The 19,945-nt window shown below is 46.1% G+C and overlaps 1 protein-coding gene across 1 annotated transcript in view; it reads left to right on the top strand.

The window, feature by feature from the left end:
- LOC138249851 (N-acetylated-alpha-linked acidic dipeptidase 2-like) overlaps window positions 1–19,945 on the top strand; it is a 700,770-nt gene that overhangs the window by 506,992 nt on the left and 173,833 nt on the right. Inside the window, exon 12 of the mRNA XM_069204013.1 lies at window positions 19,002–19,084. Coding sequence (XP_069060114.1) covers window positions 19,002–19,084 — 83 coding nt within the window. The remainder of the gene's footprint in view (window positions 1–19,001; window positions 19,085–19,945) is intronic.

Consider the following 19,945-nt stretch of genomic DNA (forward strand, 5'->3'; position numbering starts at 1 on the left):
AAAAATAGCCCACCCCAAGACCCTGAAAAGTGAGTGCAAAGTGAACTAAAGTTCCCCAAAGGACATAGAAGTTGTGATAGGGGAATTCTGCAGGAAAGACACAAACCAGCAATGCAACAACGATGGATTTCCAGTCGAGGGTACCTGTGGAACAAGGGGACCAAGTCCAAAAGTCACAAGCAAGTCGGAGATGGGCAGATGCCCAGGAAATGCCAGCTGCGGGTGCAAAGAAGCTGCTACTGGACTGTAGAAGCTTAGGTTTCTGCAGGAACGACAAGGGCTAGAGACTTCTCCTTTGGAGGACGGATCCCTCACGCCGTGGAGAGTCGCGCAGAAGTGTTTTCCCGCCGAAAGACCGCCAACAAGCCTTGCTAGCTGCAAATCGTGCGGTATAGGTTTTTGGATGCTGCTGTGGCCCAGGAGGGACCAGGATGTCGCAAATTGCGTCAGAAGACAGAGGGGACGTCGAGCAAGACAAGGAGCCCTCTCAGCAGCAGGTAGCACCCGGAGAAGTGCCAGAAACAGGCACTACGAGGATGTGTGAAACGGTGCTCATCCGAAGTCGCACAAAGGAGTCCCACGTCGCCGTAGAACAACTTAGGAGGTCGTGCAATGCAGGTTAGAGTGCCGAGGACCCAGGCTGGACTGTGCACAAAGGATTTCCGCCGGAAGTGCACGGAGGCCGGAGTAGCTGCAAAAGTCGCAGTTTCCAACAATGCAGTCTGGCGTGGGGAGGCAAGGACTTACCTCCACCAAACTTGGACTGAAGAGTCACTGGGCTGTGGGAGTCACTTGGACAGAGTTGCTGGATTCAAGGGACCTCGCTCGTCGTGCTGAGAGGAGACCCAAGGTACCGGTGATGCAGTTCTCAGTTCTTTGGTGCCTGCGGTTGCAGGGGGGCGATTCCGTCGACCCACGGGAGATTTCTTCGGAGCTTCTAGTGCAGAGAGGAGGCAGACTACCCCCACAGCATGCACCACCAGGAAAACAGTCGAGAAGGCGGCAGGATCAGCGTTACAGAGTTGCAGTAGTCGTCTTTGCTACTATGTTGCAGTTTTGCAGACTTCCAGCGCGGTCAGCAGTCGATTCCTTGGCAGAAGGTGAAGAGAGAGATGCAGAGGAACTCGGATGAGCTCTTGCATTCGTTATCTAAGGAATCCCAAGAGACAGAGACCCTAAATAGCCAGAAAAGAGGGTTTAGCTACCTAGGAGAGAGGATAGGCTAGCAACACCTGAAGGAGCCTATCAGGAGGAGTCTCTGACGTCACCTGGTGGCACTGGCCACTCAGAGCATTCCAGTGTGCCAGCAGCACCTCTATTTCCAAGATGGCAGAGGTCTGGAGCACACTGGAGGAGCTCTGGGCACCTCCCAGGGGAGGTACAGGTCAGGGGAGTGGTCACTCCCCTTTCCTTTGTCCAGTTTCGCGCCAGAGCAGGGCTAAGGGGTCCCTGAACCGGTGTAGACTGGCTTATGCAGAAATGGGCACCAAAAGTGCCCATGAAAGCATTTCCAGAGGCTGGGGGAGGCTACTCCTCCCCTGCCTTCACACCATTTTCCAAAGGGAGAGGGTGTAACACCCTCTCTCAGAGGAAGTTCTTTCTTCTGCCATCCTGGGCCAGGCCTGGCTGGACCCCAGGAGGGCAGATGCCTGTCTGAGGGGTTGGCAGCAGCAGCAGCTGCAGTGAAACCCCGGGAAAGGCAGTTTGGCAGTACCAGGGTCTGTGCTACAGGCCACTGGGATCATGGGATTGTGCCAACTATGCCAGGATGGTATAGAGGGGGCAATTCCATGATCATAGACATATTACATGGCCATATTCGGAGTTACCATTGTGAAGCTACATATAGGTAGTGACCTATATGTAGTGCACGCGTGTAATGGTGTCCCCGCACTCACAAAGTCCGGGGAATTGGCCCTGAACAATGTGGGGGCACCTTGGCTAGTGCCAGGGTGCCCACACACTAAGTAACTTAGCACCCAACCTTTACCAGGTAAAGGTTAGACATATAGGTGACTTATAAGTTACTTAAGTGCAGTGTAAAATGGCTGTGAAATAACGTGGACGTTATTTCACTCAGGCTGCAGTGGCAGGCCTGTGTAAGAATTGTCAGAGCTCCCTATGGGTGGCAAAAGAAATGCTGCAGCCCATAGGGATCTCCTGGAACCCCAATACCCTGGGTACCTTAGTACCATATACTAGGGAATTATAAGGGTGTTCCAGTAAGCCAATGTAAATTGGTAAAATTGGTCACTAGCCTGTTAGTGACAATTTGAAAGCAGTGAGAGAGCATAACCACGAGGTTCTGATTAGCAGAGCCTTAGTGAGACAGTTAGTCACTACACAGGTAACACATTCAGGCACACTTATGAGCACTGGGGCCCTGGGTGACAGGGTCCCAGTGACACATACAACTAAAACAACATATATACAGTGAAAAATGGGGGTAACATGCCAGGCAAGATGGTACTTTCCTACACAACCCCCCCCCCCAAACGAAGGACAATAAGACTAGCCATGACCTGATGAGTCTTCATTGTCTAAGTGGAAATATCTGGAGAGTCCATCTGCATTGGAGTGGCTACTCCCAGGTCTATGTTCCACTGTATAGTCCATTCCCTGTAGGGATATGGACCACCTCAATAATTTAGGATTTTCACCTTTCATTTGTTTTAGCCAAAGTAGAGGTTTGTGGTCTGTCTGAACAATGAAGTGAGTGCTAAACAGGTATGGCCTCAACTTCTTCAGAGCCCAGACCACAGCAAAGGCCTCCCTCTCTATGGCAGACCAACGCTTTTCTCTAGGGGTCAACCTCCTACTAATAAAAGCAACAGGTTGATCCTGGCCCTCAGAATTAAGTTGTGATAGGACTGCCCCTACTCCTAATTCAGATACATCAGTTTGGACATAGAATTTTTTAGAGTAACAAGGGCTTTTCTGGACAGGTGCAGAGCACATGGCCTGCTTAAGCTCCTCAAAAGCTTTCTGACAGTTTGCTGTCCATAATACCTTTTTAGGCATTTTCTTGGATGTGAGGTCATTAAGAGGGGCTGCAATGGAGCCATAGTTCTTAATGAACCTCCTGTAATACCCAGTGAGGCCTAGGAAGGCTCTCACCTGAGTCTGAGTGGTAGGGGGAACCCAATCAATAATAGTTTGGATTTTCCCCTGAAGTGGTGCAATCTGTTCCCCACCAACAAGGTGTCCCAGATAAACCACCTTACCCTGCCCTATCTGGCACTTTGAAGCCTTGATAGTGAGGCCTGCCTTTTGCAGGGCCTCTAAAACTTTCCATAGGTGGACCAGGTGATCATCCCAGCTGGAGCTAAAGACAGCTATATCGTCCAAATATGCTGCACTGAAAGCTTCCAGCCCTTGTAGGACTGTGTTCACCAACCTCTGAAAAGTGGCAGGTGCATTTTTCAATCCAAAAGGCATTACAGTGAACTGGTAATGTCCTCCAATGGTTGAAAATGCAGTTTTAGGTTTAGCATCTTCTGATAATTTGATCTGCCAATACCCTGCAGTCAAATCAAAAGTGCTTAGATACTTGGCAGATGCCAGTGTATCTATGAGCTCATCTGCCCTGGGTATAGGGTGAGCATCAGTTTTGGTTACCTGGTTGAGACCTCTGTAGTCTACACAAAACCGCATTTCCTTCTTTCCATCTTTGGAATGGGGTTTTGGTACAAGTACCACAGGAGAAGCCCATGGACTTTCAGAGTGCTCAACCACTCCCAGTTCTAGCATTTTCTGCACCTCTTGCTTTATGCAGTCCCTGACATGGTCAGGCTGCCTATAGATCTTACTTTTGACAGGTAAACTGTCTCCAGTATCTATAGTGTGCTCACACCAAGACGTGGTACCTGGCACAGTAGAGAAGAGTTCAGAAAACTGACCCAGGAGATTTATGCAATGGTCATTCTGCTCAGCAGTAAGACAATCAGCCAAAACTACACCTTCCACTAGAGCATCTTGTTCTGTGGAAGAGAAGAGATCAGGTAGAGGATCACTGTCTTCTTCCTGTCCCTCATCAGTTGCCATGAGCAGGGTGAGATCAGCCTTGTCATAGTAGGGTTTCAGGTGATTGACATGGAGCACCCTAAGGGGACTCCTGGCAGTGCCTAAGTCAACTAAATAGGTGACTTCACCCTTTTTCTCAACAATTGTGTGGGGTCCACTCCATTTATCTTGGAGTGCTCTTGGGGCCACAGGCTCCAAGACCCACACTTTCTGCCCTGGTTTGTACTGAACCAAAACAGCCTTCTGATCATGCCATTGCTTCTGGAGCTCTTGGCTGGCCTGAAGGTTTTTACTGGCCTTTTTCATATACTCAGCCATCCTTGATCTGAGGCCAAGTACATAATCCACAATATCTTGCTTTGGAGCTTTTAAAGGTTGTTCCCAACCCTCCTTGACCAGTGTTAGTGGACCCCTAACAGGGTGACCAAAGAGGAGTTCAAAGGGGCTGAAGCCCACTCCTTTCTGGGGTACCTCCCTGTAGGCAAAAAGGAGGCATGGTAACAGGATATCCCATCTCCTGCGGAGTTTTTCAGGGAGACCCATAATCATGCCTTTGAGAGTTTTGTTAAATCTCTCCACCAGTCCATTTGTTAGTGGATGATAGGGTGTAGTGAACTTGTAAGTCACACCACACTCCTTCCACATGGCCTTTAAGTATGCAGACATGAAATTGCTTCCCCTGTCTGATACTACTTCCTTTGGGAAGCCCACCCTAGAAAATATTCCCAGGAGGGCCTTTGCCACTGCAGGTGCTGTAGTGGTCCTTAAAGGAATTGCTTCAGGATATCTTGTGGCATGGTCCACTACCACCAAGATAAACCTATTGCCTGAAGCAGTAGGAGGGTCAAGGGGGCCAACTATGTCAACCCCTACCCTTTCAAAGGGAACCCCAACCACAGGCAGTGGAATAAGGGGTGCCTTTGGAGTGCCACCTGTCTTGCCACTGGCTTGACAGGTTTCACAGGACTTACAAAATTCCTTTGTGTCCTCAGACATCCTAGGCCAATGAAACAGGGGAACAAGCCTGTCCCAAGTTTTCATTTGCCCCAGATGTCCAGCTAGGGGAATGTTGTGGGCTAGAGTTAGGAGGAACTTTCTGTACTCCTGAGGAATCACTAACCTCCTGGCAGTTCCAGGTTTAGGATCCCTTGCTTCAGTGTACAAGAGGTTGTCCTCCCAGTAAACTCTGTGAGAGTCACCGACATCCCCATTAGCCTGTTTGACAGCTTGCTGTCTTAGACCCTCTAGTGTGGGACAGGTTTGCTGTGCCACACTCAGCTCCTCCCTGGCAGGCCCCCCTTCACCCAAAAGCTCAGCAGTGTCTGCTTCCAGCTCCTCTGGTGTAGGTTCTGCACAGGGTGGAAATTCTTCTTCCTCAGAAGTAGAATCCACTGTAGAGGGAGGGATAGTAGGAAGTGTTTTACTTCTACTAGCCCTAGCTTTAGGGAGCACTTGGTCCATTGTTCCAGGATCCAAGCTTCCCTGTCCTTTTTGCTTTTTGGCCTGAGCCCTGGTTAAAGCAAAAATATGCCCTGGGATGCCCAGCATTGCTGCATGGGCCTCCAACTCCACATCTGACCAAGCTGATGTCTCCAAATCATTTCCTAGTAGACAGTCTACAGGTAAATCTGTGGCTACCACAACTTTCTTTGGACCAGTAACCCCCCCCCCCGGTTGAGATTTACAACAGCCATGGGGTGGCTAAGTGTGTTGTTGTGAGCATCGGTTACTTGGTACTGGTGACCAAGTAGGTGTTGTTCAGGGTGGACCAGTTTCTCTATGACCATAGTCACACTGGCTCCAGTGTCCCTGTAGGCCTGAACCTCAACACCATTTATTAGGGGTAGCTGCTTGTACTTATCCATATTAAGGGGACAGGCAACTAAGGTGGCTAAATCAATAGCCCCCTCAGAGACTAATATAGCCTCTGTGGTCTCCCTAACAAGACCAACCCCAACTAAGTTACCAATAGTGAGCCCAGCTACTCCCTTGGATTGGCTATCAGTAGGTTTGCTCCCACCACCACTGCTATTAGTAGGGACACTAGGTGTAGCAGTAGGGGTTGTAGTGGTAGGAGGCTTGGTGCTTTTCTTTGGACAACTGGGATCTGTTGTCCAATGGCCTTTTATTTTACATAAATAGCACCATGGTTTCTTTTCCTTGTTTTGATTAGAAGAAGATTTGGGCCCACCACCCCCACCAGAGTGTTTTTGTGGGCCTGATGAAGACTCATTTTTAGATTTGTCCCCACCCTTGTCAGAAGACTTACCATCCTTCTTCTTGTTGCCATCTTTGTCACCCCCTGTATGAACGTTTCTGTTCACCCTTGTTCTGACCCATTTGTCTGCCTTCTTTCCCAATTCTTGGGGAGAGGTCAGATCAGAGTCCACCAAGTACTGGTGCAACAAATCAGACACACAATTATTAAGAATATGCTCTCTCAGGATCAAGTTATAAAGGCTGTCATAATCAGTAACTTTACTGCCATGTAACCACCCCTCCAAGGCCTTCAATGAATGGTCAATGAAATCAACCCAGTCTTGTGAAGGCTCCTTTTTGGTCTCTCTGAACTTTATCCTGTATTGTTCAGTGGTTAAGCCATAAACATCCAGGAGTGCATTCTTAAGAACTTTGTCATCATTAGCTTCATTTTCTTTCACAGTAAGGAGCCTATCCCTACCTTTTCCACTAAATGATAGCCATAGGATAGCAGCCCACTGCCTTTGAGGGACATCCTGTACAGCACAGGCCCTCTCAAGTGCAGCAAACCACTTGTTAATGTCATCCCCCTCCTTATAAGGGGGAACTATCTTGTGCAGATTCCTGGAATCATGCTCTTTTGCAGGATGACTATGGGGAATACTGCTGCTGCCACCATGGGTTTCTAAACCCAGTTTCTGTCTCTCCTTCTCTACTTCTAAAGTCTGTCTATCCAAATCCAGCTGTTGCTTCTTGAGCTTCAGTCTGGTTTGCTCCACTCTCAATCTATTGAGCTCCCTTTCTAACAATCTGTCATCAGGGTGGGTGGGAGGGACATGTCTTGAAACAGAAGTATGATGAGAATGGACAGAAGGAGACCTGTCCCTTACAGAGGGCACCCTAACAGCTTGGCTAACAGAAACATCATTTCTACTGTGATGAGAATGAATGCTCTTGCTATGATGTGAGACAACACTATCTGTATGGTGTGACTCAACATCAGTACCAACTATGCTAGACTGTCTAGTAATGGGCAGGCTTGGAAGTTTCTTTCCTGAATCTTTTCCTGGGGGAGTCCCTGGATCAGATTGGGAACCATTAGCTACTTTTTCAACAGATGGGGCACTTTTAGCCTTATCTTGTTCTCTAAGCATGTTAAGTAACAATTCCAAGGAAGGATTCTTCCCTACACTCAAACCTCTTTCTACATAGAGACTCCTTGCTCCTTTCCAGCTAAAGTGGTCATATGCAAGTTTGGACAGATCAACTTTTTGGCCTGTGCCAGACATTTTTAGAAAGAGTTAAAGTGATAGAAAAAGGATAAAAAGTTTGTCAGAGCTTTTTAGAAAGACCGAGAAAAAAAACTTTTTAAACTTTTAAGAACTTTTTAGAAAGTTAGAAGTACTTTTCAGCACTTAGAAAAGAGTGAAAAGAGGAAATGCAAAACTTTTTGGTTATGTGTATATACACTCAACTTGTTTTGTATATTTTTCTCTTATGAAAAGTACAATGACAAGAGTGGTAAGTAGTCTCAAAGCACTTATCCCACCACTGCACAACCAATGTAGGAGGCTGGACTGGCTTGAAGTGAGTACCAAGGGGTACTTGCACCTTGCACCAGGCCCAGTTATCCCTTATTAGTGTATAGGGTGTCTAGCAGCATAGGCTGATAGATAATGGTAGCTTAGCAGAGCAGCTTAGGCTGAACTAGGAGACCAGTGAAGCTCCTACAGTACCACTTAGTGTCATATGCACAATATCATAAAAAAACACAATACACAGATATACTAAAAATAAAGGTACTTTCTTTTTATGACAATATGCCAAAAGTATCTCAGTGAGTACCCTCAGTATGAGGATAGCAAATATACACAAGATATATATGCACAATACCAAAATATGCAGTAATAGTCTTAGAAAATAGTGCAAACAATGTATAGTTACAATAGGATGCAATGGGGACACATAGGGATAGGGGCAACACAAACCATATACTCCAAAAGTGGAATGCGAACCACGAATGGACCCCAAACCTATGTGACCTTGTAGAGGGTCGCTGGGACTATTAGAAAATAGTAAGGGTTAGAAAAATAGCCCACCCCAAGACCCTGAAAAGTGAGTGCAAAGTGCACTAAAGTTCCCCAAAGGACATAGAAGTCGTGATAGGGGAATTCTGCAGGAAAGACACAAACCAGCAATGCAACAACAATGGATTTCCAGTCGAGGGTACATGTGGAACAAGGGGACCAAGTCCAAAAGTCACAAGCAAGTCGGAGATGGGCAGATGCCCAGGAAATGCCAGCTGCGGGTGCAAAGAAGCTGCTACTGGACTGTAGAAGCTTAGGTTTCTGCAGGAACGACAAGGGCTAGAGACTTCTCCTTTGGAGGACGGATCCCTCACGCCGTGGAGAGTCGCGCAGAAGTGTTTTCCCGACGAAAGACCGCCAACAAGCCTTGCTAGCTGCAAATCGTGCGGTATAGGTTTTTGGATGCTGCTGTGGCCCAGGAGGGACCAGGATGTCGCAAATTGCGTCAGGAGACAGAGGGGACATCGAGCAAAACAAGGAGCCCTCTCAGCAGCAGGTAGCACCCAGAGAAGTGCCAGAAACAGGCACTACGAGGATGCGTGAAATGGTGCTCACCCGAAGTCGCACAAAGGAGTCCCACGTCGCCGGAGAACAACTTAGGAGGTCGTGCAATGCAGGTTAGAGTGCCGTGGACCCAGGCTGGACTGTGCACAAAGGATTTCCGCCGGAAGTGCACGGAGGCCGGAGTAGCTGCAAAAGTCACGGTTTCCAACAATGCAGACTGACGTGGGGAGGCAAGGACTTACCTCCACCAAACTTGGACTGAAGAGTCACTGGACTGTGGGAGTCACTTGGACAGAGTTGCTAGATTTAAGGGACCTCGCTCGTCGTGCTGAGAGGAGACCCAATGTACCGGTGATCAGTTCTTTGGTGCCTGCGGTTGCAGGGGGGCGATTCCGTCGACCCACGGGAGATTTCTTCGGAGCTTCTAGTGCAGAGAGGAGGCAGTCTACCCCCACAGCATGCACCACCAGGAAAACAGTCGAGAAGGCGGCAGGATCAGCGTTACAGAGTTGCAGTAGTCGTCTTTGCTACTATGTTGCAGTTTTGCAGGCTTCCAGCGCCTTCAGCAGTCGATTCCTTGGCAGAAGGTGAAGGGAGAGATGCAGAGGAACTCGGATGAGCTCTTGCATTCGTTATCTAAGGAATCCCAAGAGACAGAGACCCTAAATAGCCAGAAAAGAGGGTTTGGCTACCTAGGAGAGAGGATAGGCTAGCAACACCTGAAGGAGCCTATCAGGAGGAGTCTCTGACGTCACCTGGTGGCACTGGCCACTCAGAGCATTCCAGTGTGCCAGCAGCACCTCTGTTTCCAAGATGGCAGAGGTCTGGAGCACACTGGAGGAGCTCTGGGCACCTCCCAGGGGAGGTACAGGTCAGGGGAGTGGTCACTCCCCTTTCCTTTGTCCAGTTTCGCGCCAGAGCAGGGCTAAGGGGTCCCTGAACCGGTGTAGACTGGCTTATGCAGAAATGGGCACCAAAAGTGCCCATGAAAGCATTTCCAGAGGCTGGGGGAGGCTACTCCTCCCCTGCCTTCACACCATTTTCCAAAGGGAGAGGGTGTAACACCCTCTCTCAGAGGAAGTTCTTTGTTCTGCCATCCTGGGCCAGGCCTGGCTGGACCCCAGGAGGGCAGATGCCTGTCTGAGGGGTTGGCAGCAGCAGCAGCTGCAGTGAAACCCCAGGAAAGGCAGTTTGGCAGTACCAGGGTCTGTGCTACAGGCCACTGGGATCATGGGATTGTGCCAACTATGCCAGGATGGTATAGAGGGGGCAATTCCATGATCATAGACATATTACATGGCCATATTCGGAGTTACCATTGTGAAGCTACATATAGGTAGTGACCTATATGTAGTGCACGCGTGTAATGGTGTCCCCGCACTCACAAAGTCCGGGGAATTGGCCCTGAACAATGTGGGGGCACCTTGGCTAGTGCCAGGGTGCCCACACACTAAGTAACTTAGCACCCAACCTTTACCAGGTAAAGGTTAGACATATAGGTGACTTATAAGTTACTTAAGTGCAGTGTAAAATGGCTGTGAAATAACGTGGACGTTATTTCACTCAGGCTGCAGTGGCAGGCCTGTGTAAGAATTGTCAGAGCTCCCTATGGGTGGCAAAAGAAATGCTGCAGCCCATAGGGATCTCCTGGAACCCCAATACCCTGGGTACCTTAGTACCATATACTAGGGAATTATAAGGGTGTTCCAGTAAGCCAATGTAAATTGGTAAAATTGGTCACTAGCCTGTTAGTGACAATTTGAAAGCAATGAGAGAGCATAACCACTGAGGTTCTGATTAGCAGAGCCTCAGTGAGACAGTTAGTGACTACACAGGTAACACATTCAGGCACACTTATGAGCACTGGGGCCCTGGGTGACAGGGTCCCAGTGACACCACATACAACTAAAACAACATATATACAGTGAAAAATGGGGGTAACATGCCAGGCAAGATGGTACTTTCCTACACCGCCGTTGTGAGATGCAACGACAGGAGATCAAAGAGACACCGAACATCTGCAGAGAACAAGTTGTTGAGTCGGAACCAGAAGCAGAGATACAAGATGCCTCGGTGGCTGAGTAGGAGGCCTTTTCGATTGAAGACTTTGAGTCAGATGTTGACACAGTCCTCGAGGAGCAAGATGTCCTTCTGGCGCAACATACAGTTTGTACTGGCTCCCCTGCCAGCACCACCAAAGCAAAGGCTACTGGGCCAACACTGGCGTCACAACATGGTCGACACCAAGAGACTCATTTGGATGCCCACCATTGAACTTCGCACTGAAGTTAAAGCTTAAAAACGCCATCTTGGTGCTGAGCCACCCATCTTCCACTTTGGCACCGACAGCTTCGAGTTTCAACCTCAAAGCAAAAGAGCACTTTGGTGCTGAAAAAAACTAACATTTACCTGGCTTTGGAGCTGAGCACTTCAATAGAGCCCATCCGCCATAAAATGAAGTAACATCTCAACACCAAGCAGATACAGCTTCATATTAACATCTGACTGACCGTGTGTTGGTCAAAGCTGTTGTTTCGACACCTTCGAAAAGACAGCTTTCATTTGAGGAGGCTATTGATGTTCCAGGGTTTCCTGCCAAACAAAAGAGGATGGATAAAGACTCTGCTTTTATACACCCTCCTCTGCCTACCTTTCCTCCACCACCTTCACCTTCTCTTCCCTATTCACAGGGTGACCCCCTTGATATTACCCCTCGGGGTTCACCCACTCTTTCGTGGGTGACCAGGGAGCAGGGGACAACACTGTCCCTTTCTCACAAGAGACAGACCATTGGTCATATTATGATGTGGAGCCCTACAGTGACACTGATCCAGATGTCTACCCTGCCAGACCATCTCCCCCAGATGATACTACACACTTTCAGGAGCTTATTGGCAGGGCAGCTACTTACCACCAACTGCCCTTAGATAAAGAGCCTATTGAGGATGATTTCCTCTTTCACACCCTCCCCACCTCCCACAAGGCCACAGAGTACCTCCCCAAGCTAAAGGAAATGATGAACACAGGGGACATTTTTAAATATCTTAACCCCACTGCTGGAGTCACCCCCACACACTAACTGGTGCCAGGCATAAAGTGGCCATCCCAAGGCACCTCCTTAGAGTGCTATTTGGACCCCCAGAAGTTCAGAAATGGTGTGGGCCTCCTTTCTGTGACCTCAGAGGAGCCTTGCTCCATCTTGTACCTAAGACAAAGAAGTGGATTCCAAAGATCAGTTGGCTGACCTCCTGTGTGGCTACAGGGACACAACAGACTGCAAATGGTCTTTTCCCTGATGTGCCCATCTGGCTACTGGTAACTAGATTATGACTGGACTTTGCTGCTTGCCTCTGCCTAACACTCAGAATCTTTAAGTGCCCTCCACTGAGGTCCGAGGGGCCTTCAAAGTGTACTTCTGTAGTTGTTTGAGCACCAGAAGAAAATTTGAGAACTTTTGAAAAGTTTTCCTCCAGGGCTTCAGGGGTACCCACTGGAAAAAGTACCTGACTGTCAATTTCACAGCATCGCATTTGTCCCTGGCGAGGCTCCCAGCACCTCTGCAAAAATGACTATGCTATAATAAGAAAAACTATTTAGACTTACTTAGGGCTCATTATGACTTTGGCAGTCCCACCACGGGTCTGCCAAAGCCGCGGGGAGGACGTCACAGCCATGGCAGTGACATCGCCCACCCCTGAGCATATTACAATGTTCCCGCCAGGTTGACCGGTGGGAACATTGCAATATGTGTTCCCGCCGGACTGACCAGTGGGAACAGTGCTAGGATACTGGCCTTGACTCCTTTAAGGGAGCCAATGTCCTAGCACTCCAGCACCCTCGGAAAGTGCACTTTCTGCTTTGCAGACAGTGCATATTCTGAGGGTGCTGGGCAGGGGGGCCCCAGCACTGCCCATGCCCTGGCCCTGGGCAGTAATGGGCCGCCCCTGTGGCATGGGTCCCTGCTGTGAATAGACTGGCAGAAAGTGGGGTTGTAAACAGCCAGGGCGGTGCTGAGTTCAGCACTGCCCTTGCTGGTTACAAGCCCGACCCCCGTCATCCCATTGGGATCTATGATCCTGGCGGGTACGGCAGTCTTTATGTGGGTTCACCTGCAAAAGTTGTTTTTGGGCAGTCAAAAGGAAGTGGCTTAACTAGCGGAAACTCATTGCCCAGCATTTGCAAGAAGTAGATATTCTTACATACCCAAAGGAAGATCTAAGGAAAAAAGGAAATCATACAGAATCTCACAAAAATGCAATAGATAGATTGTAGCCTTCTAGGCATTTTGAAGAGATCAACAATGAAGCCTGGATTTGTAAGAATTGTAAAGACCAGTTGCAGAAACAACACACCCTAATGCTTCTCAATTCCAAAAGATGACAAGATAATTAGGAAACAAATATTAGAAATGCAAAATACAAAAGTACAAATAATGAACTCTAATATCCTATTGAAAACTTCACCAAATAGAAACACTCTTATAACAATGATACCGCTGGTAAAGTAAAAATGTAACAGAACTTTTATATTTAAATTCAACATGAAAAGAAATAAATAGTAGATAAATACCACATTTCACATCAAACTCCAGTGACACCTACATTTGACCAATATTTTGACGACATCCGGACCACAACAAAACAACACAAACTTGTGAAAAAGAAACAAGAAAGAGAGTGGTGAATTATTACAGTAAAGCAAAATATATAATGACAGAACACAAAAAGAGCACACCACCACTGTTAATATCTCAAGAGACTTGCATGTGGGGAATGCCTGCCCAGAATTACTAGCACATGTAGACAGTTGGAGAGAGAAGTTAGGGAGGCTGAGTGCTCTCTGGCCTCTGCACAACAGGCACACCCAGATACAGTGGAGAGTTGCGTTACATATAGGTTGCTGCATCGTGGAAATATGTGACAGGCTTGATAAACTGACCTCTCGTGAATATCGACAGCTCCTACATAGAGAAGAGGACAGGTCGGGTTGCTTGCTGGCCTGGCTACTTCATCTATAGAGACCATTTCTCCCTTATTTTGTCTCTGAAAAGGGTAGGTGGAACAACAGGGACCACACAAGCTGGCATAAACAAACTACTGGCAGAACACTTGAAGGCAGTTTACACTAGAGGAGGAAATCTGGTGACTCCGTACCTCCCTCGGTTCACAGAGGCACAACGAGAGAGCTTGGATGAGGAGCTTGAGTTGGAGGAGCTTAAGGAGGCAATAGGGGAGCTAGCGTGGCAAAAGGTACCAGGCCCTGACGGGTGGCCAGTGGAATATTATCAGAGCTATGGGAAATAACCAACACCCAAGCTGCTCGAGACTTTTCTCAAAACTAAGAGATTGCGCATTTTGCCCACTCATTGCGTGATGCCCAGGTCATCCTTCTCCCTAAGCCAGACAGGGATCCAGACGAGCCAGGTTCATTTAGACCCCTCTGTATGCTATGTGTGGATACCAACGTATTGGCCAGAGTCCTGACCACATGACTCAAATGAGTCATACCCAACCTGGTCCATAAAGACCAATGTGGTTTCATACTGGGAGGGGGGGGAGGTGGGGAGCACACAAGAACCTGAGGAGACTAACACAAGACTTCCACTCCGTGGCCGGGAACCCAGCGCTAGTGGCTGTAGCCACACTAGATATTGAGTGGGAGTACATGTTGACGGTTTAGAAGATGATGGGACTGGGGCCTGAATTCCTCGCTTGGGTCTGCCTACTTCACCCCTGTCCAGTGGCATGTGTGGGAACAGGAACAATGATTTTGGAAGCCTTTTGTGTGGAGAGGGGGCTCTGGCAGGGGTGCCCGCTGTCCCTGCTTCTGTTCGCGATTGCAATACAGCCATTAGCACAAAAGCTGTGGCAGGAGATGGTGGAATGGGGGTGACTGTGGGAGGACGCACACATGTAGTCTCCTTATACGCAGATGACGCCTTAATCTATCTGACAAACCTGATGCACTCTATTCTCATACTGCTTGATATCCTGACAGAGTTTGGAAGTATGTCAGGCCTACATACTAACCAATACAAATCACTACTTTTCCCGATGATGGGAGTTGTGGGCCAGACAGTGGCGGACCTCCTGCAGGTACAGCTCAAGTGGGAGTACGGGCATTTTAGATACCTGGGCATCCAGATAGCTCGCACTGACATAGCCCAATATGATCTAAACATGGGTGCTGTCATACGTCAGCTGGAGACCTCCATTGAATTCCAGAAGAAACTTCCACTCTCCTTAATGGGTAGGGCAGGCTTGACCAGGATGGTTCTCCTCCCACATTGCCTCTATATGCTTCAGAACTCACTGTGTCTTATCCTCAAGACCACATTTAGGAAACCCAACCAACTTCTGATATCCCTTATATGAATGAAAAAGTAGCAGGGTGAAAATGTAAGTGTTAAATCTGGATCCAGAGATAGTAGGGATAGGAATCCTGGATCTGGAGTTGTATTACTATGCAGGAATCTTGCAATATGCTGTGCAGTGGTGTGCAGAAGGACTGAACGCTGAGAGAGACCTATTGGGTGCTTGGGAAGGTGTGGGTGACCTTCCAGAATACCTAATGAAAGGCAATATATAAAGCCCTAAAGGCTGATTCTAGAGTGGACATGACAAGGGTACTGGGAGGTGGAAGCTGGAAGCTGGATCTGGAAACCCCCCTCAATGAATCGCAATGGCAAAGGGAGTTTGGACAGGTTCAGGAAATAGCAAACAACACTAGATTTAAGCTAACTCAGTTCCATTACCTCCATCACACATACCTGACTCCCCAGAGACTCCATAAAATGTATCCCGCACATGTGCCTGGGTGCCCTCAATGTTGATACACACCAGTGCACTTCATACACATGACTTGGGAGTGCCCTAAGTTACGGGGGTTCTAGGCAAATGTGATAGACAACCTGAAGAAAATAACAACACTACAGGTTGAAGTATCGCCCAAGCTCTGCTTATTAAATGTACTCCCACTCTAAAAACGAGTGAAGAAAATGCTGTATTTATTTGTGCAGCTGGGGTTGGTACTGGCTAAATGTAGTATCGCAATACACTGGGCTAAGACTAGACCCCCCACATTACAGCAATGGAGAACAGATTTTGGGGAATGGGGAGCAGCCAAAGAGAGGCAACTGGGAATGGTCTGACACGACGAGCACGCAGAATGTGATATAGAAATATGGAGTGACATGTTGGAAGACCTAGGTGAACAAGATCTCCAAGAGTCCACGCAACACACAGAAACAGGCATTACGGCCCAGGAGATGACCTAAGATGACCCCTTGAGCCCAATGGGAGGGAGTGGATAACATGAAGGCAGGGATAAACCTGACACTTTTGCCAAAATGCACGCTAATACCACTGATTTTATGCATTGGGGAGGGCAGACACTCGCTCAAGGTAATCAAAAAAGTCCCCCTACAATAACACGACCTAGCAACATGTTGAACAGTGTCCCAAAAATTGTATATCGATAAAAGTAAACACACCAATGAGGTCCCTGCATGCTCCAAATACTGAATAAATCATGTGAAGACTAGCTATAGTCAAGGTTATGACTGTTAAAGGATATTGCTACCTAGTTGCTAATTGTTGTAAGATTTTGTACAGCAAATATGGTGATGATCTCAAGAGAAGTCTTATCACAACCCACACAGCAGGAACTGGAATGATAGGTCGGAACCTCGTGTAGACATGCCTACATCCAGGAAACTCTGGTCCCAAAGTCCAGGAAAGCTTGATCAGATTATGTAGCCTGTCAGGAAATGTAGAATGACTGGGACAATGAGAAAGGTATATGCCTGCTGTATAAATTATGTATCAGCACTTGATTTGCTCCATTGAGACACACGCATGTATTATTGACACTACGAAAATGTAAAAGATAATTAAAAAAATTCTCAAAGACACCATACTATCAACAATAATGTAAGGAAGCCAAAAATGATTCATATGGGATCATACCTTGATTACATCTCTGTACAAATCTCTCAAATTTTACATAGTTGTCCTTTCCTTGTAAGTCAGCTTTTCTTTCCTAGTAAATCAGCTTACATAAACATAGTTGTATTAATCCTAACCAGGATTCAGGATCTTAAAGAATGTTGACAGTAACTTTGGAAATATGTTAAGGAAAAACAGACCATAACATTTTGTTCTTCTATAAAAGACAGTAGCTACATAAAATCAATTGATTCCAGGAGAAAAGCCATCCTTCTTGACAACAAATCTTGACTGATCCTTTACTAAAAGAAACATGTTCCTGACCCAAACTATTGGCCAGCTGATTACTTAAATGAAATGTCTTAGATAATACAACAAAAGTAGGAATGTACTGTTAAAAAAACAATGTGGTGGTTTCCCTCTGAACCTTCTATAGAATTATACAGTCTTAGATTGATCCTCATATTTTATTTTCTAGATCGTCAATCTTGTTTTTGAATCTGAGTTTCCTTACCCATTTGTGGAAAGATATCACAAGCATCTAGGTTAGACCATCTTTCAACAAATCTTTGAGCTACTATCCATGAAGGATTTCAGAGATCTTATCTCCTCAAACAATTCACTATGGTCATAGGCAATGGTGACGTTTTGAGGCCAAGTTTTGCTTTTTAGATTTTTCATTAGAACCAGTCTTTACATCAATTCAGGTGACTCAAGAGGAACTACAGCCTTTTCTGTGTAAATAATTGCAGCACATTTAAGTGCACTTGCTCAAAGATTTAACTATTCTAGCTCTTCTGAAAGATAAAAGATCATGTCATGCTTCCTTATCATAACAAAACATTGAAAGAGCGAACTATGTAAAATTGCCTCTAACTAACCCAACAACCCAGACATTATTCTTGCCATGTAACATTGCTCTTAGCATCAAACTTGTGTGATAACTGGAATTTGGAGATGACTTATAATATGATCGAAGTAACAACATCATGCTTTGTACTTTCAGAAAAAAATATTTGGTGTTTCAATTTGTTATTAGTAGGAGGAAGTGTTGAGGTTCATCTGCCAGCATCTGCTCTGTTTCCTGTGTGGCAACTACCTGCTGTGTGTGTGTCTCATGCGCACACACACACACACACACACACACACACACACACACTAACACTCACACTCTCTCTTTCTCCCTCTCCCCCCCTCAGATGCCCCTGCTTACAAGGAAGAGGTCATCTTTGGCACTTACCCAGCCACACCCCTTTTTTTTATAAGTTTCTTTCAAAGACTTTGAGCCAAGTGTTCTCATCTTTAAACAAGCTACCTCAGAGAAAATTTGTAATTAATAGAATGTCAAGAGGACTCCCATGTCACAGGCTATGTATTTCAAAAATGTTTTGCTTTTTTTTCTATTTGTATAATAAATAGATTTAGAGGTATGAGGTCCATCCCTGTACACACTTTCATTCAATTATCAATAGGGAGTTGCCAAGAACATCATGTTACAGAAGCAATGGCACTGGCTTCAAGAGGGCTCAGTTGTCTTTAGTGTTACTAGTTACAGCTTTGTAGGTGGATCTGAACTCTCCACACTAGACTTATGTAAATCAACATGGTCCTTTATTTAAAGGGACACACAGAACAGATTAGACAGAGAAAAAGGTTGCTCAGAACCTCGTGATTATGTGTTTTGGTATGTCTTTATCTGAACTGACATTTTGTAGACTATAATTTTTCCCTCTGTGTAATTCCATTGTACAGTTTTCTTGACCTGGTGGCACCAAACACATAGACTGCTCTCTTTTCTATGGTCTATGATGATAAACAATAAAGAGTGTTCACATGAATATACTGTTGTGACATGCTCAGCCAAACTAGGACCAAGTAATGCCAATACTTTACAGCAGGCACTGACGTTCTTGAGGATGTAATTTTGAAAAACAAAAGATATATTGGCTAATGTAGGTCCTCGTAACACGTATACAAAATATATTTCGTATTTGTTTTCTGCCCATAATGCCTCCGCTCACTGGAACATCATTATACCAATAAAGTGTGATTTTACTGTGCCTCATACTAAACTTCTGCCATTTATAAATAATTTTAATAAGATGTGTTACTATTACCCAATTTAATGGCACACAATTTACCAATGAATGGGAGGCCCACTAATAATTAACTCTACTGTTTGTGCTATGTAAAACATCAGCATTTGTTGCATTGCTGATTGACTTGGCTTGTATTGTTTCAGGGTGGACACCTAGAAGAACTATTATTTTTGCTAGTTGGGATGCAGAAGAATTTGGACTGTTGGGTTCAACTGAATGGGCAGAGGTATGTTAAAGACACATCTATTGTTAATCATTATTTTAAGTGGTGTAATTTGTTATTTAGGTCTTGACATACCAACAACTACAGCTGTTAGTTGTTGAAGATATATACGGTCTACAATAAAAACATAGTGGACTCTGAGTCAGTCCGTTAAACACGGTTGAATGATTTTCTTATTCATCTTACTTCCCTGCTTTTTATATAATGCCTTATTCTGCCCCAAGAGCATGTCTTCTTTATCCTTCTTTACCATGTTTCTTATTGGTTCACTTGTATCCTTCCGCTGCTGACAAAGTGGGATTATTTCTGCACTCCAAGGGAGTTGATCATAATCTTCCCACTCTTCTGTCTCCAACCCCACTCCTGCTTTATTTTTTATTTAGTAACTTACTTTATTCTTTCGTTTTTTGCAAAAGCCCAGCCACTTACACTTATGGGGGCACTAGTTTTAGGGAATTTGCTCCTATGACCGTCTATCCCTCCCTCTTGCACCATACCCTGCTTTTTTGGTTGCTTATTTTATAATTATTTTTGCCACCACTACTAGGCCACCTATATTTCGTGGCATATCATGCATAGTTTATTTTTTCATCTTACTACAGAGAGATGTACCAAAAATGCAAGGAGAACTCAGGTCTGGGTAAGATCATTCACATCCCTCCCTCCCCAAAAAACAGCAGTGCTGATACATGTATAAAGCTCACAGCAGCACTAAGCCTACATTTTTAATGTACTCTTGAAGTGTTAAGACATCCAGTGCCCCCATAAAACATCTCTTTGCCGGTCGAAAAGCATTTGGAAAGCAGTACTGAGTTCTCCACAGATAATTCACAGTGCACGCTTAACCTATTCATTGTGCAACCT

This window comes from Pleurodeles waltl, chromosome 8 (genome assembly GCF_031143425.1).
Source record: "Pleurodeles waltl isolate 20211129_DDA chromosome 8, aPleWal1.hap1.20221129, whole genome shotgun sequence".
NCBI lineage: Eukaryota > Metazoa > Chordata > Amphibia > Caudata > Salamandridae > Pleurodeles > Pleurodeles waltl.